Here is a 27,159-nt window from a genome sequence, read left to right as displayed (position 1 = left end):
CGAAGGGGTATCATAGTGGAGGTGCCAGGAAGTCAACGATTGCTTAGCAGAAGCAACCTCCTGACTCTCCACTCCCTTCCTCATCGGGGACTCTCCTGGGAGCTCCCCTGGAGGCCTGAATGCTGCCAGGAAGTCAAGGCTGGCACTTTGGATTACCACTGGAGCTGAGTGGTCCTGCCACGTGGCCTCCTCCAAGGAGCAGTTGGCAGCATGCCATTTCTCACACTGCTACCAGCTTCTAAGTGCCTTGGTCTGCAATCCTACCCCATGCACGTTGGCCCCAGATGTTGCCCAAGTCTGTCTACCTCCCAGACAAGAAACCTGTGCCAGCTCAGGGATGGCCTGCAGCATCACCTGGGCAGAGGTATAGGGCCGAGGAAGAAGCCAGGAGGAGCTTCCAGGTCACAAACGTGAGGCGAGGGTTACCTATTTCCCGTGGGTTGGGCCAGGCCACCGGCTGGTGTGAAGAGAGCGTGGAGAAGAGGGTGTCGCTGAATTCTGACATGAGCATGTCCGTGTCCAGCAGCGGCTCCTCCTCCATGGGCACTGGGGTCTTCCATCCGTCACCACGCTTGTGCCAGTATAGCACATCATCATCCTGGGGCCAGGAGAGGCGGGGTCAAGGGGCAGGTGCAGAGGGGGACCACGCACAGCCAGCTGTTCCCCAAGACCCCGTGGCGGTGAGGCCAGGACTGTCCTTCCTGTTAGAAGGGGCCAAATGACCCTGGCCATGGGAGCCTGCTCACCTGTGCCAGGCTGGACAGGTCCTCATCCTTGTGTTGCTGGAGCTGCGACAAAGGGAGCACAGAGCGTGGTCAGCAGAGCCTGGCTCACCGCCCTGCGCATGTGCTGGCTCTCTGAAGCTTCTAGGCCTCTCTGGTCAGGGGACAGAGGCCAGAGGAGGTACTGCTCCCTGCCAGTCCTGCCAGTCCTGCCCACAGGAGGCCCAGCTCAGACTGGCCCAGCCTCAGCCCTGACCCCGACGCTCCTGGTCTCCCTTCAGGGTGCTTGGCTAGATACCCTTTTCTTGAAGTATGTCCTCCACTTGTGGTACTCGCGGATCACGATCTCGATGCGGCTTTTCCAGTACTTGCCTTCCGTGGTGATGGCCTGCAACAGAGGCCAAGGAAAGGGGTGGCGTGGCGAGCAGGCTGTAGGCAACCTGCTGCGAGCTCTTCCTCTGGGGAGCCAGTGCCAGGTGTTCCCTGCTGGTTCCCACGGGGCCTCTGGGACTCTATGAGGGCACAGGGCAGGGAGGATGCAATTCCCGGCACCCCTCAGATGCGCTTTCTAGCCGGCACAGGGTCTCAGAAAAAGTGACCCCCAGAAAGATCTTCCATTTGCTGGCTCACTCCCCGATGGCCTTCTCCAGGTCAAGCAGCTGGCAGGACAGTGCAGGCCCAGAGCCTGGCCTCGTGCTCTCCCTCCCGCCCCTTCTCTCAGCCACCCGCCAGGTACCTCTGGCCGGCGGTGCTCGTCCACGTCAACAGAGCCATCCAAGGGAGTCACAAAGTGGCACACGGGATTCTTGCGCTTCTCCAAGTCTGGGCAGAGAGGGCGACACTGTCACAGTGCTAAGGCCCCTGGAGGAGTCCTGCACTGCCTGCTCACTGCCCCAGGGTGAGCCCTTCCCTTTCCCTTGAACATCTGCAAGGACGAGGGAAATAAAAGCATCTCTGAAGCCACTGCCCACCCCCCCCCAGGCCCACGGGCAGCTGGAGGTGCAAGGCTTGACCTGCTCCTTGGACCAGCCGGCACAGCAAACACTACCTGCTTTTTGAGTGTTGCCCCTGCTATGCCCTCTGCCTCCTCACATGGGTATGATGCCAAGCATGCTGTCCTGGGTGCAATGCCTCATGTGCCTGTGTCCTTGGGGACAGCAGTGCCTTCACAGTGCCGCCCATTGTACCTGGAGCTGGCAAGTGTCCACTCCCCTGGGGTTGGGCGTATCTGTCCCATCTGCAAAGTCTGCCTGCCAGGAGCCTTCCCTCCGCATCTCCAAGTCCTGAGAGCAGGACTCTGGCCCCACTCACACTGCATGTACCACGCCCGCCAGATGGCGTTGTTGAGCCGGATCTTGTCTCTCCACTGCAGCTTCAGACCCTTGAAATTCTTCCACTTTGGAGACACCAACTTCCCACTGAAAAGCAAAATAAAACAAAGTGTGGACTCAGGGGACCCTGGAAAAGTAGAACTGAGATGTGCATCTGATCATCCCAGGCCCCCAAATCCGCCTGAGTGACCCATTCCCAGCTGTGGGCTCTATGTGGGATTTCTATGCAGCCTGGCTGGGAATAGCACCGTGTTGGGTTGTGAAGTGAGCAGGGCCAACCACGGCTTATAACCTCTAGAGCGAGGGACGCTGTGTGAGGCTACCACTCTCAGGTGTTTGCTTTCCATAATCAAACCTGAAGAGAAATCTGCCAACTTCCTGACGAAGCCAGGGTTTCTGTGACCGGTTTTGGCTCACTGCCCTTCTCATGCCCCGGGGCATCTGCTGTTCCTGCCTCTTCAGGGGACCCCTCCGGCTGCCACTTCCTCCTTCCTCCAGATGCTCTGGGCACTGCCCCCTGGGCTGCTGCCAACTCCTCGAGCAGCCACACAGCGATGCTCGCACACATGCACACATGTGCCTGTAGCCCTCCAGGGAAGTCTCCGTGAGGCCATGGCACCCCTCACAGGTTCCTGCAGTTCTTCCTCAGGGCAGTCAGGAGCACCACGAACCAAGCTAACAGCAGGCAAAGGAGTTCCTGGCAGCACAGCTCTCCTGGGCACTGCTGAGACAGCTGGGTAGCTGTCAGGGGCTCCCTTGCTCAAGTGGCCTGAAATGGGCAGGATGCAGCTGCTGGTCCATTTCAAAGTGGGCTTGGGACCCACCTGACTGAAGGCCCTGCTCCAAAGCAGGGCAGAGGGCAGAGATGCGCCATGGCAACAACAGTGGACATCCCCAAAGGCGGCGGCCCAGCGACAGCAGGCAGTGAGCACGGCCGGCAGGAGCCCAGCATGTGGGTTATGTGGGCAGGGAGGCCGTGACTGGGTATAATGTCACTGCACATCCTCTCAGCGCCCAAGGGACAGAGAGACGACAGCAGGCTCTGCGCAGAGGGCCAGGGCCTCAGAGCACACATGTACCTCCTTCCTCCCGTGCAACGCCACGCCTGTGCCAGTTCTGTGCTTATTTACCGCCACAGTGTCCGGCTTCTGGCTTCGGATCAGATTGGCTCAGCTCTGGCTGTTGCAGCCATTTGGGGAGTGAAGCCATGGATGGAAGATCTTTCTATTTCTCCTCTCTAAATCTGCCTTTCCAATTCTATGGCCTATCTGTGTAAGCATCATGACACGCACACAGGCAGTGTGACACACACCGCTCAGAACACTTGTTCACCACTAAGATCCACATGACTGTGCCTCTGAATAAACCCTACAACAGAACATCAAAACATACCAATGACCACCTCAGGGCTGGTGTCACGGCACAGCAGGGTAAGCAAGGCCTACCACACTGGAATTAATTAAATCCCATAAGAGAGAGTCAGTGCGTGTGAGTTCTGCTCCAGCTCTCTGCTAGTGCGCCCAGGAACGGAGCAGGAAACAGCCCAGGACTTGTGCTCCTGCCACCCGTGTGGGAACCTGCTGAGGCTCCTGGCTCCTGGCTCCGATCCGGCACAGCCCTGGCCATTGTGCTCATTCAGGGAGTAGACCACTGAAGGAAGGTGCTTCATTCTCTGCTTGTCAAAAATATCAATTAATCACTAAATTCTGCTTTTCTAATAAACAAAAGACTTTTTAGAAGATTTATTTTTATTGCAAAGCCAGATATATAGATATATAGAGAGACAGAGAGAGGAGGAGAGACAGAGAGGAAGATCTTCCGTCCGATGATTCACTCCCCAAATGACCACAATGGCCGGAGCTGCACTAATCCGAAGCCAGAAGCCAAGAGCTCTTCTGGGTCTCGCACATGGGTACAGAGTTCCAAGGCTTTGAGCCAACCTCGACTGCTTTCCCAGACCACAAGCAGGGAGCTGGATGGGAAGCAGGGCTGCTGGGATTAGAACCAGCACCCATATGGGATCCTGACATGTTCAAGGCGAGGAATTTAGCCGCTAGACCACTGTGCTGGGCCCATAAAATAGATCTTTTTAAAAAATGCACAGGGTCTGGCATGGTAGCCTAGTGGCTAAAGTCCTTGCCTTGCATGTGCTGGGATCCCATATGGGCCCCGGTTCGTGTGCTGGTGGCCCTGCTTTCTATTCAATTCCCTACTTGTGGCCTGGGAAAGCAGTCAAGGATAGCCCAAAGCCTTGGGACCCTGCACCAGGTGGGAGACCAGGAAGAGGCTTCAGGGTCCTGGCTTTGGATCAGCGCAACTCTGGCCATTGTGGCTGCTTGGGGAGTGAATCATCAGAGAGAAGATCTTCCACTCTGTGTCTCCTCCTCTCTGTGTATCTGACTTTCTAATAGAAAGAAAATGAAAATTAAAAATTAAAAAAAAAGCACCAAACATCTGCTACTCCTTTCTAACAAATATTTTTATTTTTTGACAATGCAGCGAGGGAGGTAGGGAAGGAAGATGGGGGGAGTGCTTCCAGTACTCTCATCACTTGGGGAGCAGGCACTGACATGGACCCCACACCCCATGCAGCTGAGACCCGAGCCGAACGCATAGGTGTCCACAGGGCTCACATGCAGCCAAAGCCAGTGGCGCCTCCATAACAAGCAAGCACAGTGCCTGTGGGTGAACACAGTGCACCCCAACTCAGCCTGAGCAGTTATAGGAGGGGACGCTGAATATGGGGTCCAACAGACGAGGAGCTGAGTTGGGGGCAGAACACAGAGAGAGGCCTGCTCTGCCCCTACATGGTCTGACAAGCTGAGCTGAATGTGAACACAGACTGGTCAGGGCATTCAAATGCCTGTGTGGCTGCAGCCTGGGGAAGGAAGGGCTCCCAGCAGGGCAACACAGTGTGTGCCAGAAGCTGTGCCACCCACCCCACACAGCCCCTTTTTTTATAAGATGACCAGCAACCTGACGCCTGGCCAGGTGGGTGGCTCAAAGGAACCAGCTGTCCTGATCATTCTATTTCCTGGAGAAAACAAAAGACAAATCCCCAACTACCTTTACCTACAGCTGACACACCTTCCTTACACAGAAACCCAGAGCCAAGTGGCCACCTGAAGTGGCTGCGGAGGATCACGGCAGGACCTGGGTGGACAGCAGCCCTGGGGGCCTGCAACTAAGCACCAGTCACCAGGAGTAGTCAGGATGCCAACATGCCACATAGCAGTGCCCAGGTTCCATCCCTGGCTCTGCCTCCTGATTCCGGCTCCCTGTCACTGCAGACCCTGGAAGGTAGCGGGAGTGGCTCAGGGACTCGGGTCTCTGTTAACCACATGGGAGACCAGGATGGAGGTGATGGTGGCCGGTTTCAGTCCTGCCCCAGCTCTTGTAACACTTATATAGAAGAACAAACTGCAAGAACTATTGGACTAAAACATAAACCCAACATTCCCTCTGCTATTACTGAGGTGGTGAGAACAGGCTAGCCAACAGTTTTGACTACAGGGGAAGGTGCAGAAAAGCTAAACCTTGAAGGGTTCCCCTGCAGCTGGCTGATATGCATCCACTTTCCCAGACTCTCATGGCAAACACCAGCAACTCCAGTGCAGGATTCCAGCATGGCCAACTGGCATCCCCATCAGCAGAGAGCGCTCACCAGACAAGAAAATGAGCCCAAAAGCAAAGCAGAACTCAACCACAGATGGCCATTGCAGGTCAAGATCTGAGGAATCAACAGGTGCAGGCCTCTGCAGTGACACAGAGCCCAGTGTGACAGGACGGGATGCCCTGGACAAATCTACGCAGGAAACTGCAGGGAAGTGGATGGTTAGGGTCTGCCCCACACCAACAGAACAGAGCAGGTGCTTCCTGGGCAGACACCCCAGCCCACATCTGCATTGGCACCTGTCCACAGGGGCGCCCACCCCACATGGGGACTGCACTAGAAGAAGCAAGAGGGTGGGCGAGAGAGTGCAGCGTTCCTCGGCCACACCCTGTGTGTAGTCCCAGATCCGGCTCTGGCCAGATGTCTGCTCCCCAGCCTGCTCCCACTGTACCAGTGCTGATGGGAGCCAAACCAGCAACTCCTTGGGAGAATCCCCTCCTGGCTGACTCTGTCAGTTCATGGCCTCTGACTGCCCAACCACTGCCCAGCTCCTACCCGATCTGGCTGCAGAAGGCCACGGGCCAGATCAAAGTCACTCATCCCAGGGCGGCTGGCACAGTGCCTGGCACATGGGAGGTCCTGCGATGAGCATCACGCAGCAAGTAGCGAGTTAAGCTGGCACTTGGGACACCCACATGCCATCCTGGCGGTCTGTTTGAGTGCCAGCTCCTCTGCCTCAGATTCACCTCCTGCTAAGGCAGAAGATGTTGGTCCACGTAGCTGGACCCTTACCCCCGTGTGACAGAGCAGGTGGGGTGCCTGGCTCCTCATTATGGCTGCCGAGAGCATTTGGGAATTAACTGGCACAAGGAAGATCTCTCTCCCCTCTGCCTTTCAAGTAAATCAATCAATTAATCTTTATTTAAAAAAAAAAAAGGTAAGAAAACCAGAGTTTGTCAACTCTATACCACCTGACCAGGAACCTTGGGACAGCACTTGTCCCTCGGAGAGCCTGCGCACATGACACCTGGGGAGGTTGGGACGGGAGGACAGCAGAGGGAGGTTGGGACTGGCTCAAGCACTGTGCACTGGGCTGGTCAAGGGCACTGGCCAGGCGCCCCACTTCTCTCCCGAACAGGCAGCAGAGAGCCCCCTCCCCTCATCAGCCACCTGCGTTTGCTTGTCAGGAGCAGCCTTTGTTCCCGGTGTCTGTGCCTCCCAGACCTGCCTGCACAGGAGAGCAGCCTCCCCTGCTCTGCTCCCAATTATGGGTGTGGGAAGCGCAGCCCACTCCAGGCTCACCCACAGCTCCTGTCCTTAGTGTGGTCAACAGGAATGGTAGGGGGATGGCTGGTGGGACAGCCACTCCACCCCAGTGCCTGATTCAAGCTTCCCGCAGAGTAGCATCCTGAGAGACAAGAGGCTGCAGCTCTGGCTCCTGGCTCTGTCTGGCCCAGCCCTGGCTATTTCTGGCCAGGGGGAGTGAACCAGCAAATGGAAATCTCCATCTCTCCCCCCTTTTCAAATAAACTGGAAATAGATACACTTACTGTAACAAGAAGAAAATATTTTGGCCACCATCTGCTGCCTTTTTTATGGCAAAATATATAAATCATAACATTTACCATCCAAGACACACACTTGGGTGGCCTTAACACACACTCACAGTGTTTTGGTTCCATAATGTGGGTCACCCTGGCAGGAGTGTACCCTGTACCTGCAGCAGTGACACCCTGCCCCAGGACCCAGCGATCGGCTCTGTGCTTCCACAACCTGTGTCCTCGGACTTGGAGTCTAGTGGGGTCACATGGTGCGTGGCTTTCTACACCCACCTTCTCTCACTCCACCCACGTGGAGGCGGCAGCAGCAGATGGTCGCCTGTTGGTGCTTGCACCTGCTCTCACCGCTTGGAGGGCCATGTTTCCCTCCCATTCATTGTGTCTGCGTCTGCAGTGGAGCGACTGTGGCAGCTGCCATCACCAAACGACCCCTTTTGCTTTATTCCTGATCAGTCCGAGACACTGACAGGGGGAGTGGGATTACTGCTGAGGTGGCACTGGGACAGGCAATGACGGTGAGCCCGGTTGGAGTGCGAGCCGATAAGTGGCTGCCCACGGGGAAGTATATGAGCCTTTGACCCTCCATTCCACGGCACTAGCAGGTGTAGCTGGGACAGTCATCCTGCAGCACTGCTCGTGGCAGTGAAACACTAGGTGGTCACTTGAAAAATAATGCATATCTACCTGGGCTAACATAGCATGTCAGGTGAGAACAGCAAGATGCAAAATGTGCACATTTTTTTTTTTAACACGGGGAAATACACACAAACACCCAAGGGGGCAGGAAGGAGGAAACACCGTCAGCCAACTTGACGAGAAGTCAGGAAGGGATGCAGTGATTTCCCCGGGAGACAGGGATGAAGTGGAAGGAATGGGAGGGGAATGTTACTGCTCACCACGTGGAGGCTTAGCTGCAACACAGAAACACTGAACAAGGAGAAAAGGCCTCACAGCCAGGGTTTGCAGCACTTCTAGTTAACTGGGGAAGGCAACGAAACACAGATAACAACACAGACAACAGACGCACTCTTGCCAAGGAGCCAGTGGCGCACCCGGCCCCCCGTGAGGCTGGAGGCTGGCATGCAGGAGGCTGTCTTTAATGAGTGGTGGGATCATGCTCACCCCATCTGCCGGCATGCAGACTCTGTTCCTTCAAAAGAACCATCCCTACTGGCTTTCCCTGCAGTCTGGGCCCACAGGTCATTCAGAGCCAAAACCAACAGGCTGCAGAGGGACAAAGGTTCATTGAGGAGTGAGTGACAGGCAGGGGGAGGTGGCACGCAGAACCGGTTGGCCAGACAAATGGCACATTCTGCAGGGGAGCCCCACTCCCAGGCCCAAACCTGGCCTCGTGCCTGCACCCCAAGTTTATTCTCTGCATGAGGCACCTGCAGCTTTGCTTTTTCTTAGGCTCGAAGGAAATCCGGGCTGTGGTGCAGGCAGGCTCAGGGTCTGCGGGATGGCCTCAGGTCTGTCGTGGTGACAAGGGGAGGGTGGGCCTGCATCACGCCCCTGGTGTGTGTGCGCCTGCGGTGAGGACTATCATCTCCATGTTTCTTGTGAAAAGCAGGGCACAGTTACTGCCACAACCAACTGTGTGTCAGAGTAGGAACCAGGGGAAATCTGCCCAGCTGTCATGGCCACTGCCCCGTCACCTCACCGTGACCTCAAATGACTTGAAGCCTTGCCTCCCCCGGGCACAGACAGCACACACTCATACCACTGGAAGGCAAAGGGAGGAAGTGGAGCGGCTCCCTTCTAGACAGATCACAGACACAGCCTGAGCTAGTGCCCTTGCCTGTCCCCCAGGAGCTAGCGGGGCGCATTATGGGCCTGGGCACCATTGTGAATTTGAAAGCCTCAAGCCTGTTAGGGAATCTGTCAGGAGAGTTCATCCATAAACTTTCAGTGGGCAGCAGGAAACTCAGGGCAGGCCACACTCAGGTGTCTCTGCCAGGAAGAGCGGGCAGGAATCCTGAGCCAGCAGTTCCTGGGATGGGAAGAGACTTGCAACCAGAAACAGGCAGCGGTCTTGCTTCAGCCTTCCACCCCTCACAGTGCAAACAGCCGGGGTGAGCTGTGGAGGGGGAGGAGGCCACGAGCAGCTGACAGTCTTGGGGGTCCACAGCCAGGGTCCGGAGCCCCACCGGTCCAGTGAGGACATGCGTGCAGAGGGACAGGGAGCATGGCTGGCTCACGTAACCAAGCCTCTTTTCAGAACACGCACTGCCCCCGGCCTTGTGACCTGGCATCCCTGTTTCCCACTGTGGTTTCCTGTTCTCCCAGCATATTTCCAAATCAGTGAGTTCACAGCTCCAACACTGCGCTTGCTGCACCATTTCTCATGTGGCCTCCCTGCCTGCCCTCTGGGCCCATTCAGACTTGTACTATTCACTTTTTTAAAGAAAAAAAAATGTAATTTATTTTAATTGGAAAGGCAGATTTACAGGGAGAAGGAGAAACAGAAAGATCTTTCATCCGCTGATTCACTCCCCAAGTGGCCAGAGCAGCCAGAGAGCTGATCTGAAGCCAGGAGCCTGGAGTTTCCTCCGGGTCTCCCACATGGGTGCAGGGTCCCAAGGGTCATCTACTGTTTTCCCAGGGCACAGGCAGGGAGCTGAGCACGAACCAGTACCCATATGGGATCCTGGCACCTGCAAGGCGAGGATTTAGCCACTGAGCCATGACACCAGGCCCTGTACTATTTATTCATTTTTATCACATACCTTTCTAACTTTTAATTTTTATTGTTAATATTTTTTAAATTATATACCCACACGAGAAGAAAAGTTAAACAACACAGAGGAGCACAAAGGACAGAGCCAACATGGGCTGGATCATCTCTGAGGAGCCACTGCTGCTCTGGGATGGGTGCAGAGTTGAGGACACACAGACAACCTTGCTCCAAGGCATGGGAGCTAGGCTAGGTCCCAGGAATGCCATGTCTAAGAGGAGTCTTTGTTCGCCCGGTGGAGGGGTGGGGGAGGTGCACAGGACAGCCTAACGAGATTGGGGTGGGGCTTTGGAACACAGGTGCGACGTGCCAACCTCCAAGGACATGATGGCGGAGGCTCTCGGCCAGTCCCCTGGAAGCAGCTCCCAGGGAGGGCTGACCACACAGGCAGGACACAGGCAGCCCCAAAACACTGCCCTGGGCCAATTCTAGCTTGACCTTGTTCCCTGCAGAAGAGGTAACACGGAGCATGACAGGTCCTGGTGCGTTCACAACCTTTGAGTGAATTCACAGATCTGAAAACGGCCTCGAGAACCTCTCAACCTGAAATTGGGGTTTCAGGGGAACACTGCAGAGACTGCTGCCAACTTTGTGACTGATCCATAAATTTTGTGCACAAAAAGGCATGAATATATGAATAGAAGGTTTAAATACATGAGTCCACACTTAAGATATTTAAAAGATATTTTATTTGTAAAGATTTATTTTGGGGTTGGTATGATAGTGCAATTGGCTAACCCTCAGCCTTCAGGCTCTAGGTTTCTTTTACTGTTATTGGAAAGGTGAGTTACAGAGAGAAAGAGAGATCTTTCATCCCCTCCCCAGGGGCTGCAAAGGACGGAGCTGAGCCAATCCTAGGCCAGGAGCCAGGAGCTTCTTCCAGGGCTCCCACGTGGGTGTAGGGTCCCAAGGCACTGTGTCGTTATGTGCTGCCTTCCCAGCAACATCAGCAGGGAGCGGGATGGGAAGCTGAGCAGCCGGGAGAACCAGGGTTCTGATATATGGGATGCAGATCTCTCAAGTTGCTGTGTCACAATACCTCTCCTATACTTTTGTCTTACAACCGTTTTCACTGACACTGTCTTACGCTATCGAGTTTTTTTTTTAAAGATTTATTTATTTATTGGAAAGTCAGATATTCAGAGAGGAGGAGAGACAGAGAGGAAGATCTTCCGTCCGATGATTCACTCCCCAAGTGAGCGCAACGGCCGATGCTATGCAGATCCGAAGCTAGGATCCAGGAACTTCTTCCAGGTCTCCCACACGGGTACAGGGTCCCAAAGCTTTGGGCTGTCCTCGACTGCTTTCCTAGGCCACAAGCAGGGAGCTGGATGGGAAGTGGAGCTGCCAGGATTAGAACCGGCGCCCATATGGGATCCTGGCACGTTCAAGGCGAGGACTTTAGCCTCTCGGCCACGCCGCCGGGCCCTGCTATTGAGTTTTATATTAATCTTACTGACCGTATGTATTTACCATCATCAGCTGTGTCGCCATCCACAGACGTCTACTCTATATTCACAGACATGTTTAGGCTTTCTCTGTTTAAGCAGTGCTGTGATGACAGCTGGTGCTCACACCTCCGGAAAGTGCACAGAGGGTATTTGATGCGACAGCCAGAAGAGGATGCAGCTCCACGGATCACACAGTCAGCTCCCCAACCCGCGGATCGCTGACACGAACCCACCAGTGGGGCCATGTGGAGGGTGGACCTAGTGGGTCGGTCTCGGCAGCCGTTCTCCGAGGTCGGGAAGAATTGTTGCCCACACACGCTGTGTCTGCTCCCGCCTCTTGGCTTCCTGTCTGTCATGGGGCCAGCACGTGTTCCACTGCGCTCAGATGCCAGACCAAGCAAGGGTCACCCGACCTCAGACTGGAAGCCTCCCAGAATCCAAGGCAAAGATGTCTGCCTTCAGGGGTCACAAAAAGCTCACACACCTACCATTTTGTCATAGTTAAAGAATCTTTCAAATTTGATAGTAATTTACATTTCCAAGACTGAGGACAAATTTCCCCAAACTATGGATTCATATTAATCATTATTAATGCTAATCTAAAAAGCAAACTCTTAGTTCACTGATAGAACAATTCTCAATTGCCGTTTATTAGCTACTGGATGCTTGACATTATTATTTGAGAGACAGAGCAAAACAGAGAGAACGCGCTCGATTCCCAACTGCTGGGTCACCCCAAATGCTATCAACAGCGGGGGCTGGGGCCAAGACCCCACCCAGGTCTCCCACACGAGCGAGCCCTCACGTTGCCTCCAAGTCCTGCATTCATGGGGAGCTGGGCTTGCCCTACAGCTGCGTGGATGAGGGATGCTGAGAGCCTGGTCCTGCACTGTAACACTGCACGGCCACACATCTTTTACTCATTCTTCGGCTTCCTTGATCTGAGAGCACTCACCTGGATGAATGTCTGCTGAATCTGGCCGTCACCAAGCTCTGACTTACACCTTCACAAATTATGGAGTTTGTTTTACACTCTACTTAACTTTTTAATATAAGGTGAAGTTTTGTTGTTAATTACAACAGAAATTTTTTATTCATGTGGTCAAAATTCTAGACTTTGGCTTATTGCTGAGGCAGAGAGCGAGCGCTCCCGTCGGCTGATTTACTTCCCAAATGCCCACACTGGCCAGGGCTGGGCTGGGCCTGAAGCCAAAGGCTGCGACGCAGTCCCGGTTGCTCATGGAGGCAGCAGGGAGAACTCGGTTCCTTGGGCCATCACTGCCGCCTCCCAGGGTTTGCACAGTGGGAAGGTCCAAACAGGATCTGGAACCAGGAACTAAACACAGGCCCTCTGCTGTTCGACAGGGCACCTTGACGGCCGGACTACCTGCCTGCTCCCCGTGATGCCCTGGGCCTGTGCTGTGGCGCATGAGCTAAGCGCTGGTTCAAGCCCCTGCCTAGTCTACTCTCCCATCCAGCTGTCTGCAGGTAGGGCTGCGGGGAAGGTAGCACGTGATGGCCCAAGTACTTGGGTCCCTGACACCATCTGGAGCTCTAAGCTCCCGGCTTCAGTGTGGCTCAGCCTGAGCTGTTGTGGCCATTTGGGGAGTGAGCCAGTAGATGAAGACCTTTCTGCTTTTCAACTAAATAAGTATATACTTAAAAGAAGGAGATGACCACTACTCCCACCCACGACAAGAGGAGCACTCGCCGTGTTTTCTTCCAGTACTTTCACAGCTTCATTTTGGCATTCCACTCCCCGAGGAACGTGCGACGACGCCCTGGCCAGGACTGCCTCCTGCCCTGCTGGCCAACGGCGCCTCTGTCACGTGAGACTGACCTTTGGCCTCTGTCACACACCATCTGGCCACCCACCGGGAGGGACCCCGAGGACGCGCTACTTCACGAGGGGCTGTGACCATACGCTCATGACTTCACTTTCCACTTTTAACTGATTCATCTTGGAGAAAAAACAATTTAGTTCTTTACGCAGCTCACCAAAATAAATTCCGACTAGCTATCTGATCATCTCATCCTCCTCTGCTAATGTATGACACATCCCAGGGTCTGTTTTGAGCCTTGTACCACTGACTCATTCAGTCCTGAGCTAGTAGCACGCTGACTGAATGATCATAATTTGGGGGATATTGAACTATCTAGGTAGGACAGTTAACATTTTTTAAAATAAATGTTAGGGTCTGGTGCAGTAGTCTAGTGGCTAAAGCCCTTGCCTTGCATGCACTGGGATCCCATATTGATGCCAGCTGCTCTGCTTCCTCCCAGCTCCCTGCTTGGGGCCTGGGAAAGCAGTCAAGGATGGCCCAAAGCCTTGGGACCCTGCAGCCATGTGGGAGACCTGGAAGAAGTTCCTGGCTCCAGATCGGCTCAGCCCCAACTGTTGCGGCTACTGGGGAGTGAACCAGTGCATGGAAGATCTTTCTTTCTCCTACTCTGTGTAAATCAGATTTTCCAATAAAAACAAATAAGTCTTTTAGAAAATGATAGTTCTTGCCTATTATCCTTCCTCATAAACTCAATAATCATGTTGTCAAATCTCAAAACAAAAACAAAAACAAAACAAAAAAACAAAAAACCACACACACACACACACACACACACACACACACACACACACAAACCCACACACTTGGTTTGTTCAATTGTTTTATTTAGAAAGTAGCAGAGAGGGTCTGGTTCTGTGGCTTAGTGGCTATAAAGTTTTTGCCTTGAACATTACGGGAAACCATATGGTTGCTGGTTCTAATCCCAGTAGCCCCGCTTCCCATTCAACTCCCTGCTTGGGGCCCAGGAAAGCAGTTGAGGACGGCCCAAAGCCTTGGGACCCTGCACCTGCACTGGAGACCCAGAAGAGCTCCTGCCTCTTGGCTTCAGATCAGCACAGCACCAGCCATGGTGGTCACTTGGGGAGTGAATCATTGGACGGAAGATATTTGTCTCTGTCTCTCCTCCTCTCTATACATATCTGACTTTGCAGCAACAACAACAACAACAAATAGAAAAAGAAAGGAGCACAGAGAGGGAGGGAGAAATCTCAGCCGCTGGTTCATTCCGCAGACGCCTTCAGCAGTCAGCTCCGGGTCAGGCTGAGGCTGGGAGCCAGGAACACAGCTACAGAAACCAACACCTGCGCAGCAGCAGAGCTGGGACCCCAATTCAGGTACTGAAAGATGGGCTGTCATGTCCTAAGTGACAGCCTCAGCATCACGCCAAGCTCCCTGTGGCCCCGCATTCTCATTAGGCTTGCACTGACCACGCCCCTTGGGCCCCCCTAGATCTGAACTGATTCTCTACCTGTTCAAATACTTAACCTTCTATAACCTAAGTTTATCTTGCTTTTTTCCCCCCTCAAAGCTGTCTGATTCGATTCTCTATCATTTTCTTCATATATGTCCTTCACATTTATAATTACAGTATTTCTTATTATGTTTTAGAATAATATGAAAAGAAAATTTAGAAAGAGAAAACAGACCATACAATTATGCCACCCAGGCATCAGCCCAGCCTCACCCAGCCAACATGGCCACTGCTATCTTCACGCTGACCAAGTGGCTCAGCTCCAGGTGCAAGTGAACGGCATGCAGTGATCCCTTACCGGGCGTAACTTCCCCAGAGAACACAGCTTTTCCTTAGTCCCCTCACCTATCTGTGGGTAAGGACAGACAGATTCAAATGTTTACCACTGCAAGACTCTCAGGTAGAACGTTAACAGCTCCCCTCCAGCTACCAGTACCCGGATTAAGGAGTGGCCAGAAAGCAGACCTGGAGCCAGGACTCCAGAACCTGGCTTCCGGAGAAGCACTAGACATAGATCACAGCCAGAAACAGCGGTTCCCACCACCCTCCCTGGGCACCACTGAGGCCTGCCCGCCGCACAACCCACTTAAAAGTCAAAGACACCTGAGCTGCCTGATGTACTTCAAAGGATAAGGTAACATCCTCCATGAGCCAAGACCTAAGAATAGGCTTCAAATGGGCTGTTGCTTTTTTCAGAGGAGAATCCAGGGAGCTTATTCCAAATCCCTCAAGTTCCAGGGGTCGATACGAGCTGCAAAGAACACCAATGAGAGATCCCCAGGGTTGGGGTGAGCTGGATCTCACTGGCTACCACAAGATGCAAGGAAGCACAGCTGGGACTACAGCCCTAGACAACCAAAGACATTGGTCTTAGCTTTAAAGAGGGGCTTCGAGGAGCAGGAATCGTGGGATAGCAGATAAAGCCACCACCTGCAACCTTATGAAGCCACCAATAGATAAGACCGCGATTTGTGTCCCAGCTGCTCCACTTCCCATCCAGCTCCCTGCTTGAGGCCTGGGAAAGCAGTTGAGGACGGCCCAAACCCTTGGGACCCTGCATCCACGTGGGAGACCTGGAAGAAGCTCCTGGTTTCAGATCAGCTCAGCTCCCATGGTTGAAGCCATTTGGGCAGAGAACCAGTGAATGGAAGATCTTTTTCTCTGTATCTCCTTTTCTCTGTTAATTTGTCTTTCCAATGAAATAAATAAATCATTTTTAAAGGGGGAGGAGTGATTCAAAATGGCATGCAAACAAGTGGCTCTGCACTGCCTTCTTCACAAAGAGAAACCCCAAACCAATACCTGTTCTCCCTTTGCTTGCTAAGCTAGGAGCCAGACACTGCAGCTCGTCTCCCACACAGGTGGCAGTGGCCCATCACCTAGGGAGCTGGATCGGAAGCATGGTAAAAAGGACTCGAACCTTTGCAAGTGGTAGATTAACCTTATGTGTCACGACACCAGTCCCTCCATGTACATCTTCTCACAACCTATGACCAAGCAGCAGGAGTCAGGCCTGAGGGGAGCTGGAGTTCTCCCACCAAGCGGAAGCAGCAAGCAACCATCCTCAGACAGGCATGCATGCTGCGACTGCCCACAGAGCAGGCCGGGCCGAGGTGCCCCTCGTGCTTGTCTCTAGGCAGAGCAACATCTTTGTCACAGTGCCAAGAACTCACACCTCCTTCTTCAAGACACAGTTGTTTCCACTAAGGCCCCTCTGTCAAAATAAACCATCTGTTACTCGCAGTCACACTAGTAGAAGTATAGTAAACTGTGGCTGCCATTGGCCCAGTGGTGAAATGCCAGTTAAAACTTGTACATTCCACACTGTTTAACATCCTGTTAATACAGACCGTGGGGAACAGCAGTGAGGGCTCAGGTGACCGAACTCCTGCCCTACACAGCAGACCTGAACGGAGTTCCAGACTGCCCACTTGGGAGACCAAGATTGAATTCCCAAGACCTCCTGGGGAAACAGACCAAAATAAAAAAAGACCGAAGGTACAGTAAAGCGAGCAGGCACAGCGCGGGCAGGCGGGCGGCAGTGCTCCGTTCCTGCCCAGGAGCCTGCAGGTGCCACAGGCACTCCCAGCAGCGCAATGAAGCAGGCCGCTGGAGCAGCTGCCTCCTTGCTTTTGGTTGGCTGTTTTCTTTTTCTTTTTCTCTTTCTTTCCTGCTTCCCTTCTTTCCTTCCATTCTTCCTTATTTTTCTTTTTAAAGATTTACTTCATTAATTGGAAAGGCAGATTTATAGAGAGAAGAGACAAAAATTTTCCATCCTCTGGTTCACTCCCCAAGCGGCCAAAATGGTCGGAGCTATGCTAATCCGAGCCTGGGCCCCAGTCACAGTGGAAATACAGTATGCCTTCCAGTTACTGCAACTCGGAGGAGCAAGGGCGGTTTTCCTTATCAGAAAGTCACTTTCCAAATCACTCTGCCAACTGTGAGAGAACAGGGAGGAGGCAGTGCCCACAGCTGCCAGCTCTGCGGCCAGAGGCGGACACTGGGCCGTCCTCAACTCCTTCACTCAACTATGGGAAGAATGAAATAGTCAGTTGTGCATGGAGGTATTTAAATTTTTTCAACAGCAGTGAAAAAAAGAGAGAGCTTTCATTCACTGGTTCATTCCTCAAATGCCCACAATGCCCAGGCTGGCAGAGGCGACACCAGCAGCCACTCAGTCTGGGGGTCTTGCTGTTTCAAAGCATAAGCAGACATGAAGCTGGAATATGAGCTGAGACTAGAACCCAGTGCCCTACTATGGGCTGCAAACATCTCCGTCAGTGCATCAAACGCCCCCTCAAGTCTGGCAGTTACAGCTGGCAGCCAGTGCCACACACCACACAGCAGTCCTCACCAGAAGGGGTGTGTGTATCCGGCTGATGCTGTCCAGACGGTTGAAACTGCTCTGGCTCTGTGCTGCGAGAGGCACAGCAAAGGCCACTGGCTTGTGGCAGCCTGGCTCCTGTGACCCTGGACACGCAGAGGACACTGCTGGAAGTGATGTACAAAGATCCTGGGGTACCAGGGAGCCACCACCCGTGAGATTGGACCTTGCGGTGAAAGGCAACCCATGCCTCTCCCCCTGGCTGCAGGACAGGGGTCCCAAGTGGCATTGCTGTCTCCGTTTCCTTAGCACCACTTCCCTATCCCCAGACAGCACAAGAGGCACCGACGTTCCTTCAGAGGAAACTGGGGTAGGGGGTTCCCAGTCACCCCATCCCTGAATCCCTAGGACTTGTCCTAGCCCCAGAAAAGTGGCCTCCACCCACAGCCCTGCAACGTCTCCCAGAGCAAAACTTAGCAGGCTGGTGATGGGTCGGCCAGCAGGTGCACTGAGCTCGCCAATATCAGCCAGGCTCTGCCAGACACTGAACAGGCCTGCGCTCTGATCACCATGTGCTTTCAATGTGACGGAGCCACAGGAACAGACAGTAACACAAGAAGAAATGACTCCCGTGCATGCTGAGAAGCCAGCTTCAGGGCACTCGCAGGAGTTACCAGAAAAGGCCAAATGGAACGATTAACTCTCAACTATTTATAAGGTACAGACAGTAGCAGGCTCTGATGCGAAAGTGTCTGGGACTCCATCTTATTTTCACCGCCAGGCATCAAGGGCACCTTTATCACAGCAGCAAGTCAGGACCCTGGCAACAGGCACGGGAGTCCACATGGATCCAGCAGGCTGTTTGCTGAGGGCCGGGGACAGAGCCAGTCCCTGGCCCTGTGCTCAGGCCCTAACAAGGTAATAGGAAAGAGAGCAAGCAGGGAATGGAAAAAACGCAAACACAAGGGGGATGCCCCAGGCGCAACGCCAAGAACAAGCAGCAGCTAGCCAGGACTGGAAAGGAAGAAGAGGGGCTTCCGGCACAAAGCATGGTGGTCCTACCCCCTCTCTTCCACTATCAACACCATCAAAAAAGGGCGTGAAGGTAGCACCTTGGGCTGTCCAGGGCCTTAAGGATCAAAGTCCAGGCTGTTGCTTGCAGCAGTAGAGTGTCTGGCACCAGACCAGAAGAGGCTGCAGTCAGAGCGGCCACACAGCAGGGGGAGGGCAATGGCCTGCGCCTGCAGTCCAGAACAGTGACAGGACACAGCCTGTCCCAAACACAATGGGAAGCAGGAAGAGAAGGGCAAGGGGAGCCTGGGCCCCCACGACGGCTCAAGTTAAATCCTCATCTAGCAAGCTCCGGGATCCTATGTGGGCACCAGTTCATGTCCCAGCTGCTCCACTTCCCATCCAGCTCCCTGCTTGGGGCCTGGGAAGCAGTCGAGGATGGCCCAAAGCCTTGGGACTCTGCACCTGCATAGACCTGAAAGAAGCTTCTGGCTTTGGATGGCTCAGCTCTGGCTGTTGCAGCCGTTCGGGGAGTGAATCACAGAACGAGGAGCTTGGGAGCAAGGCCTCTGCTGCACCTGGTGGTGGTCTGACTCAGTCAAGAGGAAGAATCTGCTCCATCAAAGCCCTGAGTGTCAAGCCAAGTGAGAGCCATGACACGCCCGTCATCAGTACGCAAGGAGCTCTGCACAGCATTACAAACTAAATGCAAAGAGAGTCCCTCCTTACAATGGAAGGTTCTGGCTCTTCACACCGCACCAGTCTCAAATAAAGTAAACCTTTTCTAAAAAGTGGGGGCACAGCGCAATAGCCTAGTGGCTAAAGTCCTCACCTTGCACGTGCCAAAATCCCACATGGGCACTGGTTCTAATCCCAACAGACCCATTTTCCACCCAGCTCCCTGCTTGTGGTCTAGGAAAGCAGTGGAGAACGACTCAAAGCCTTGGGACCCTGCACCTAGCTGGGAGACCTGGAAGAGGCTCTGGGTTCCTGGCTTCAGATCAGCTCAGCCCCAGCTGTTGCAGCCACTTGGGGAGTAAATCAGCAGATGGAAGATCTTCCTCTCTGTCTTTCCTGCCCTCTGTATCTGCCTTTCCAACAAAAATAAATAAATCTTAAAAAAAAAAAAAAGTGGGGAAAGGTGACCGTCCAGCTCACAGTGGACACAGGGCTCCCAGCTCATCTGTGGTACAGTGTCTTCATTTGCCACACTCTACAATCAGAAACACAGGACAGGGTTCTTCTGAGGTCGGCACCATTCCCTTTCCACATGACCTGCAGGTCACTCCCAGCACGCATGTGAGTTAATCAACACTCAGTGTCATATCTGGGCAATAATGGCTTCCAATTATTTCATAAAAGCAGCTGACGGGCACAGCCCACCACACAATGACCTGGCTTCATCTTGTTACCCAGAAATAAGCAAAAGTAATCCAAGAGAGATAATGAGGGCCTGTGCACTTGACCCAAAAGAGTCCCCAAGCTCTGGCTAAGTTAATTACTCTTATTTTACACTCAATTTAGCAAGTCCTGCAAGCCAGTGGGAAAACAGACACCAGACCCAAAGGGGGCAGCGGGAGCCCCCGCAGAACCAGGGGGGCCAGCTTCCCCAAAGCCACCTCCATGACATGAAACGAAATCCAGAAACAGCCTTCGAAAGGAGCAGAGGTGACCTGCGATGTGCCGCAGAATTCAGTGAGTCACCATGCACTTCAGAGAAATGCCCGCCTCCCTCTTACAGCACTCCGTGTCATGACAGGGGTGACTGATGAAGCAGAGCTGGAGAACTGGCTCATAGCAAAAAGCACTGCATTCCTTCACCAGGCAGGTAAAGGACAGGATTTCTGCAGCCCGACTTCAGCGCTGCCAGACTCAAAGGACTGATCCACAGAGAGCACGTCAGACATGCTCACCCTCCCCTGCCCTCGGAGTCCTGGGCTCCCGGCCTGTCCATGCATCCGTACCAGCCCTCCTGGGAAGCCCATTCCATACCTCTGAGCACGTGACCCTGGGAGACCTGTCACCATGGAGTATCTCCTGAGAGAGAGAGAGAGAGATCTATTGGCCAGTTTCCTCCCCAAAAAGCTGCAACCACTGGGGTTGGACCAGGCCAAGGCCAAGAGCTTGGAATTCCATCCAGGCCTTCCATGTGCTGGCAGGGACCAGTTGTGGCCATCTGAGGAAGATCTCTAACTCTGCCTTTCGAACAATTTTTCAAAAAGTATTTATTTTACTTGGAAGTCAGAGCTGGGGGGGGGGCGGGGGGGAGGAGACAGAGAGAGACAGGGAGAGAAAAGGAGATTTTTTCCATCTGTTCATTCCCCAAATGCCCATACTGGCCAGAGCTGAGCCAGTCCAAAGCCAGGAGCCAGAAGCTTCCTCTGGGTCTCTCCCATGGGTACAGGCACCCAAGGCCTTGAACCACGCTCCACTTTCTTCCCAGGCCACCAGCAGGAAGCTGGAACCACAGGTGAAGGACTAGCCTGATATACTACTGCACAGGCCCCTCAAGTAAATATTTAAAAACTTATTTTTTAAAAAAGAAAATATTATGACACTTTCAGGATTAAGAAAGTAAACATTTCATTTAAAAACTTTTCCATACTATGCACTTTCTCTTTCTAAATGTGTCACACGCCAACTTGTGACTACATTGCATTCGGCAGCTATTATTAATTCAAACCCAGAGAAGCAAAGTCCCTGACAATGGGTCTCAATTGTCTGCAAATGTCTTCCTACACAAGTGACCCCTACACTCCAAGAGTTGCAACCATCTCAGCCACCAGGCAGGACCATCCGACCACAGCCACACAACACTGAACACTGACCTGGGGTGTAGAGATGAGGCAACCTGCAAAGCCAAACGCTGTGGCTCTGCTTCCAGTCCTCACGGAGCTTAGCCAGAGGAGTTAGTCACCCTTGCTGATTAAACTTGTAGCTCAAGGTATCACTGCCACGGTAGGGATGGACACCAGGTCAAAAAGGTGGGCAGAGGTCAGCTGGAGCCTGGCCAGGGCCGGTGTGCCCCGCACAGAGCAGCCCTGCGCCAGGTGAGGTCCCGGCCAGCAGCAGAGGGCCGGTGTGCCCCGCACGGAGCAGCCCTGCGCCAGGTGAGGTCCCGGCCAGCAGCAGGCAGTGCTCCTGGGGTGGCTCAGGATGCCACCCTGGGCCCAGCGTGGCCGCGGGGTGCCATGAATCCTTTGTGCGATCACTGCAGGCTGCGGGTGCAGCTGTCGCCAAGCAGGAACAGGCCAAGGGGGGTCCCCTCTGCCCCCCACAGTAGGCCAACCTCATCCCATCTCCCCAAGGCAGCGGCTGAGGAAGAGCACTGGAGCGGCTCAAACTGAGCCAACTGGCACTTTATTCAGACAACAGCGGCTTTGTCAGGAGACTGCTACAGATCAACAAAAGCCGGCCAGGCCCAGCTCTCCCCTCCACTTCTACCCTCCAGGTCCCTACCACATCAAGAAACCACATTTAAAAGGAGGGAAAAATTACAGACATGAACCTTCATCAGCAACCCACGTGACGCAAGCACCAGACACAGCGCCAGGCTGAGCCACTGGGGTGCAGCCATGAGGTGTGCTCCCCACACTCTGGACTCAGTTAAGCCTCATGGACTGATGAGAACAAAAGCCAAAACATTTACTGTGTCTACTGTGCTGTGTGCATGCTACAAGCACCAGGCGGAGCAGCACCCAGGACCAAGTCCTGATCCCCAGGAGAGCTAAAAGCTGCTGCCCCAGGCCTTCCAGGACAGAAAAGACAGCTCTGCAAGGCCCAGGGCTCCTCACGGATCCCTGCCCTACTCCCTGCATCCTGACTTCGCCAACAGAGGCAATTATCTCCCACACTACACAAACACACCCGCTCCAAGGAGTCGGCAGTGAGTACAAAAACAAAGATAAGCAAACAAACTTATCAGACGAAAAGCAGCTGGCTGTGCACAGGGCAAGCCAGCTTCCCAAACCAACGGCCCAGCAGGCTGCTCTGAGGGATGTCAAGGAGGCTGTGCCCGCATCGACGAGCCTCACCTGCGGCTGGCTGATGCTGCGGAGGCCAGGCCAAGACAAGCCAGGGCTCAGCTGCTAACTGGGTTCCTGGCTGTTGTCAGGGCAGGCTTCCTATGCGAGACAAGCCTCTTGCCAGGTTTCTCACCACAGATTGCCCAACTGAAGGAAAATAGACCAGTGCAATGGACGGTGCCCCAGCCCGAGAGCGCCCCGGACATGGGCGCCAGCCGCCCCAGGCCCTCATAAAGCATCTGGGTGAGAAGACAGCAGGTGGGGCCAGTGCTGGGGCACAGCACCCTAATCCACCCCCTGCAACACCGGCAGCCCATATGGGCACTGGTTCGTATCCAACAGCTCCACTCCTGATCCAGTTCGCTGCTTATAGCCTGGGAAAACAGTAGAGGACAGCCTAAATCCTTCGGACCCTGTATCCACATGGGAGATCTGGAAGAGCTCCTGGTTTCTGGCTTCAGACTGGTGGCCACGGCAGCCATGTGGGGAGTGAATCAGCGGACAGAAGTCATCCCTCTGGCTCCCTGCTCTCTGGGCCCCTCCTCCTCATAGGGCATGCCTCTCCAATTTTATATTAAAGACACGTTTATCTGAAAGGTAAAGTTATGGAGAGGGATAGAGAAACAGTTCTTCCATCTACTGGTTCACTTCCCAAAAGGCCCCAACAGGCAAGGCTAGACCAGGTCAAAGCCAGAAACCTAGAACTCCATCTGGGTTTCCCACATAGGGGGCAGGAACGCAAGTACTTGGGCCATCTTCTGTTGTTTTCTCAAATTCATTATCAGGGAGCTGGATTATAAGTGGAGCATCTGGGACTCTAACCAGTGCTCCAATATGGGATATGGGTGTTGCAACTGGCAGCTTAACACACTACACCAACATACCCACCCAGCAGACCAATTCCTAAATGCAACCAAACGTCTCCTGTCACCAGCCCTGCTGCCAGTGCAAGGGGCGGGACGGCTGGAAGCCAGAAGTTTCATGAGGCAGCAAGCTGACCAGTCAGGCTGCCAAGTCAGAGACCAGCCTCTCTGGTCTAGGCGTGACAAAAACGGTTTCAGCTCCAGACAACTGAGAGTCAGCCCTTTGTTCCACAGACCCAGTGAGCCCCACCTGGTAACTCGCAGGAAGACACGACACAGCACCCTACCACCACGGGCACGCTCTGCCACTTGCAACTGCACTTTCACACAGCTCAATCCCCTCACAACAAGAGCCAAGGCACGGCAGGCCTCTGGCCAAGCTGTCAGCTACCCCGCCTCCCGCAGCACGACACCTGGATTCGATTCCTGTCTCCAAGACAGCAGGTGCATGGCCTAAGTACCTGCGCCCTTCCCACCCATTCTGGAGATTCTGGCTCCTGGCTCCAGGCTCCAGTCCCGACGCCCTGCATCAGGGGGTGAACTGGTGGGTAGGAGCCCTCTGCACGTCTGTCACAGAAGTAAAGCTAATGGATGTCTTCACCATGACAGTCACTGCCATCCCCAGGGTATCGGTTGGCAGTGCACAGTTGGCCATCCTGCAGGTATGCTGCTGTCCAGCCACAGGATCTCCTGCCCCTCCGCAGGATGCTGGCATCCAGGGCACCAAACAAAGGACACGTGTGAACTGTGAGTCTGCTAACCTGCCTCCAGACAACCCTTCTGCTGACCGGGTGAAGGTGGGCATGCTTAATGCACACAGTGCTTCCCCCAGAGTTGTGAAAGGTGTTGGGGTGAAGGACCTGACAGGAGGCAGGCAGGACACAGCAACTGCAGAGAGGAGTGGCCCAGGGCCGGCAGCAGCACGCCGGGCCCCGCCCCGCTCAGAACACTGCAAACAGCTGGGTCAGAGCTTTGAAAGATGGTCTCAATCCACTGAACGGAAAAAAACACACTCTCCATGCCAAAGACAATTTAAAAACAACAGCTGGAAGGAAGAAAACCAGGGAACTGAGGGGTCTGAGTGCTGGGATTTTTATTTTTTTCCTCCATTTTTATCCGTATTACCTAGTTTTAGTATAATGTAAAAATGCAACTTAACAGGAAGGTACCTTTAATGTTAAAATGTGGAAGAAAATGTGGAGAGAAATGATGAATAAATCTAGAAGGAGGCCTGGAAACGCGGACCACCTCCAACAAGGAAGACCCTAAGCCAAGAAACATTCCCAACACATCACGGAGCATGTCCTGGCAGAGCCAGCACTGCGTCTCGGGGAAATACAAATTCTGTTTTAATCCAGACCAGAGGCAGAACTTACAGCATTTAAGAACCCCAAAAAAAGTATTTGCCAACGGGCCCGGCGCGGTGGCGCAAGTGGTTAAGTCCTCGCCTTGCACGCCCGGGATCCCATATGGGCGCCGGTTCTAATCCCGGCGGCCCCGCTTCCCTTCCAGCTCCCTGCCTGTGGCCTGGGAAAGCAGTCGAGGACGGCCCAAAGCTTTGGGAACCTGCACCCGTGTGGGAGACCCAGAAGAGGCTCCTGGCTTCGGATCGGCATAGTATCGGCCCGTTGCGGCTCACTTGGGGAGTGAATCATCGGACGGAAGATCTTCCTCTCTGTCTCTCCTCTCTGTATATCTGCCTTTCCAATAAAAAATAATAAAAATAAATCTTTTAAAAAAAAAAAAAAAAAAAGTATTTGCCAACACCTTTACAAATCAGAAGAGAGTAACAGCGGGAGATACCAGGGGACCCTGGGTAAGAGAGCTGCAGACTGCGGCTGTGCACGCGGTCCCGTGTCGGGGGCAGAGACGGCACAATGCCCTGGCCCATGGCAGAGTGCTCTGCTTCCAATGCAGCTTCCCGTTAGTATGCCTGGGAAGGCAGTGGAGGACAGCCCAAGCACTTGGGCCCCTGCCACTAGGGAGAGCAAAATGGAGCCCCTGGCTCCTGGCCAGGGCTTAACATATAGCAACCCATATTAGAGCGCCTGGGTTCCAGTTCCAGCTTCCTGCTAATGTGCACCCAGGGAGGGGGCAGGAATGGCTCACCCACAGGAGGCTGGCATACAATTCCTGGGTGCACAGCAGGCATCTGGGGGGCAGGTTGTGGATGGGAGATATTTCTGTCTCTGTGCTTCACACATAAAAACAAAACAGGGCCCAGTGCGACAGCCCTGTATGATGGCCCAGTGGCTAAATCCTCGCCTTGCAACTGCCAGGATCCCATGTGGGTGCTGGTTCGCATTCTAGCTATTCCACTTCCCTTCAAAGTTTTGCTTGTGGCCTGGGACAGCAGTCGAGGATGGCCCAAAGCCTAGGAACACTGAATCTGCATGGGAGACTCAGAAGAAGCTCCAGGCTCCTAGTTTCAGATCAGCTCGGCTGCTGCGGCCACTTGGAGAGTGACCTAGTGGACGGAAGATCTCCTCTCTGTAGATCTGTCTTTCCAAAAATAAAATAAAACAAAATAAAAATAATTCTCTAAAACAAAACAAAACAACAATAACAATAACAAAATCCCTCCATCTCTATGTTAACACTATTTTTTTTAAAGATTTATTTTTATTATTGGAAAGGCGGATATACAGAGAGGAGAGACAGAGAGGAAGATCTTCCATCCGATGATTCACTCCCCAAGTGAGCACAACGGCCGATGCTATGCCGATCCGAAGCCAGGAGCCTCTTCCGGGTCTCCCACGCGGGTGCAGGGTCCCAAAGCTTTGGGCCATCCTCGACTGCTTTCCCGGGCCACAGGCAGGGAGCTGGAAGGGAAGCGGGGCTGCCGGGATTAGAACCGGCGCCCATATGGGATCCTGGGAATGCAGGGCGAGGACCTTAACCACTTGGGCCACCGCGCCGGGCCCTCTATGTTAACACTATTAAAACAACTGCCCCACCTCCTGTTAACTCGGAGGAACGCCTCCTAGGAACAAGCACACTGCCAGGGCATCAGGGAGACTTGCATTGGGCGCACGGGACTACAGTTGTGAGACTGTAAACAGAGCAGCGGGGAGCCCTGCAGGCTGCGCCTCTTCAAACAGGCTATCATCTTCATCTCTCCCACAACAGGCTCAACCCAGATTAACACAGTTTCTAAACTCAGTTCTAAAGTTACAAATGGAACTAAATGTAAAAGTTCTCATAAAAATCCCAATTTTTTTTTCACTTTTTCAAATATGCTAGATCCTCTGACATTGGGCTCACATCCCCATGCAGTAAAGAATCACCTGGAGGGCCCAACAACGGTGGCCTAGCAGCTAAAGCCCTCACCTTGAACATGCTGAGATTCCATATGGGTGCCGGTTCTAATCCTGGCAGCCCCACTTCGCATCCAGCTCCCTGCTTGTGGCCTGGGAAAGCAGTGGAGGATGACCCAAAGCAGTGGGACCCTGCACCCATGTGGGAGATCTGGAAAAGGCTCCGAGCTTCTGGCTTCAGGTCGGCGCAGCTCTAGCCACTGTGGCCACTTGGGGAGTGAATCATCGGACAGATCTTCCTCTCTGTGTCTCCTCCTCTCTGGATATCTACCTTTCCAATAAAAATACATAAATCTTCAAAAAAACAAGCAAACAAACAAAACAAAAAAAGAATCACCTGGAGCTGAATGGCAGCTGTCCCTCAGTGGCCACCAGGGCTCACCAGTCTCCACGC

General features: G+C 53.6%; 1 protein-coding gene across 1 annotated transcript in view; it reads right to left on the bottom strand.

Annotated features, from left to right (window-relative positions):
- LOC121160903 (MLX interacting protein) overlaps positions 1–27,159 on the bottom strand; it is a 43,623-nt gene that overhangs the window by 6,543 nt on the left and 9,921 nt on the right. The window contains exons 2-6 of the mRNA XM_040987057.1: positions 2,034–2,140; positions 1,459–1,544; positions 1,021–1,110; positions 747–788; positions 427–598 (exon numbers count right to left, since the gene is read on the bottom strand). Coding sequence (XP_040842991.1) covers positions 427–598; positions 747–788; positions 1,021–1,110; positions 1,459–1,544; positions 2,034–2,140 — 497 coding nt within the window. The remainder of the gene's footprint in view (positions 1–426; positions 599–746; positions 789–1,020; positions 1,111–1,458; positions 1,545–2,033; positions 2,141–27,159) is intronic.

Source organism: Ochotona curzoniae, unplaced genomic scaffold (genome assembly GCF_017591425.1).
Source record: "Ochotona curzoniae isolate NIBS_2020 unplaced genomic scaffold, NIBS_Ocur_1.0 contig_46, whole genome shotgun sequence".
NCBI lineage: Eukaryota > Metazoa > Chordata > Mammalia > Lagomorpha > Ochotonidae > Ochotona > Ochotona curzoniae.
This window is presented reverse-complemented; position numbering and strand designations above follow the sequence as displayed.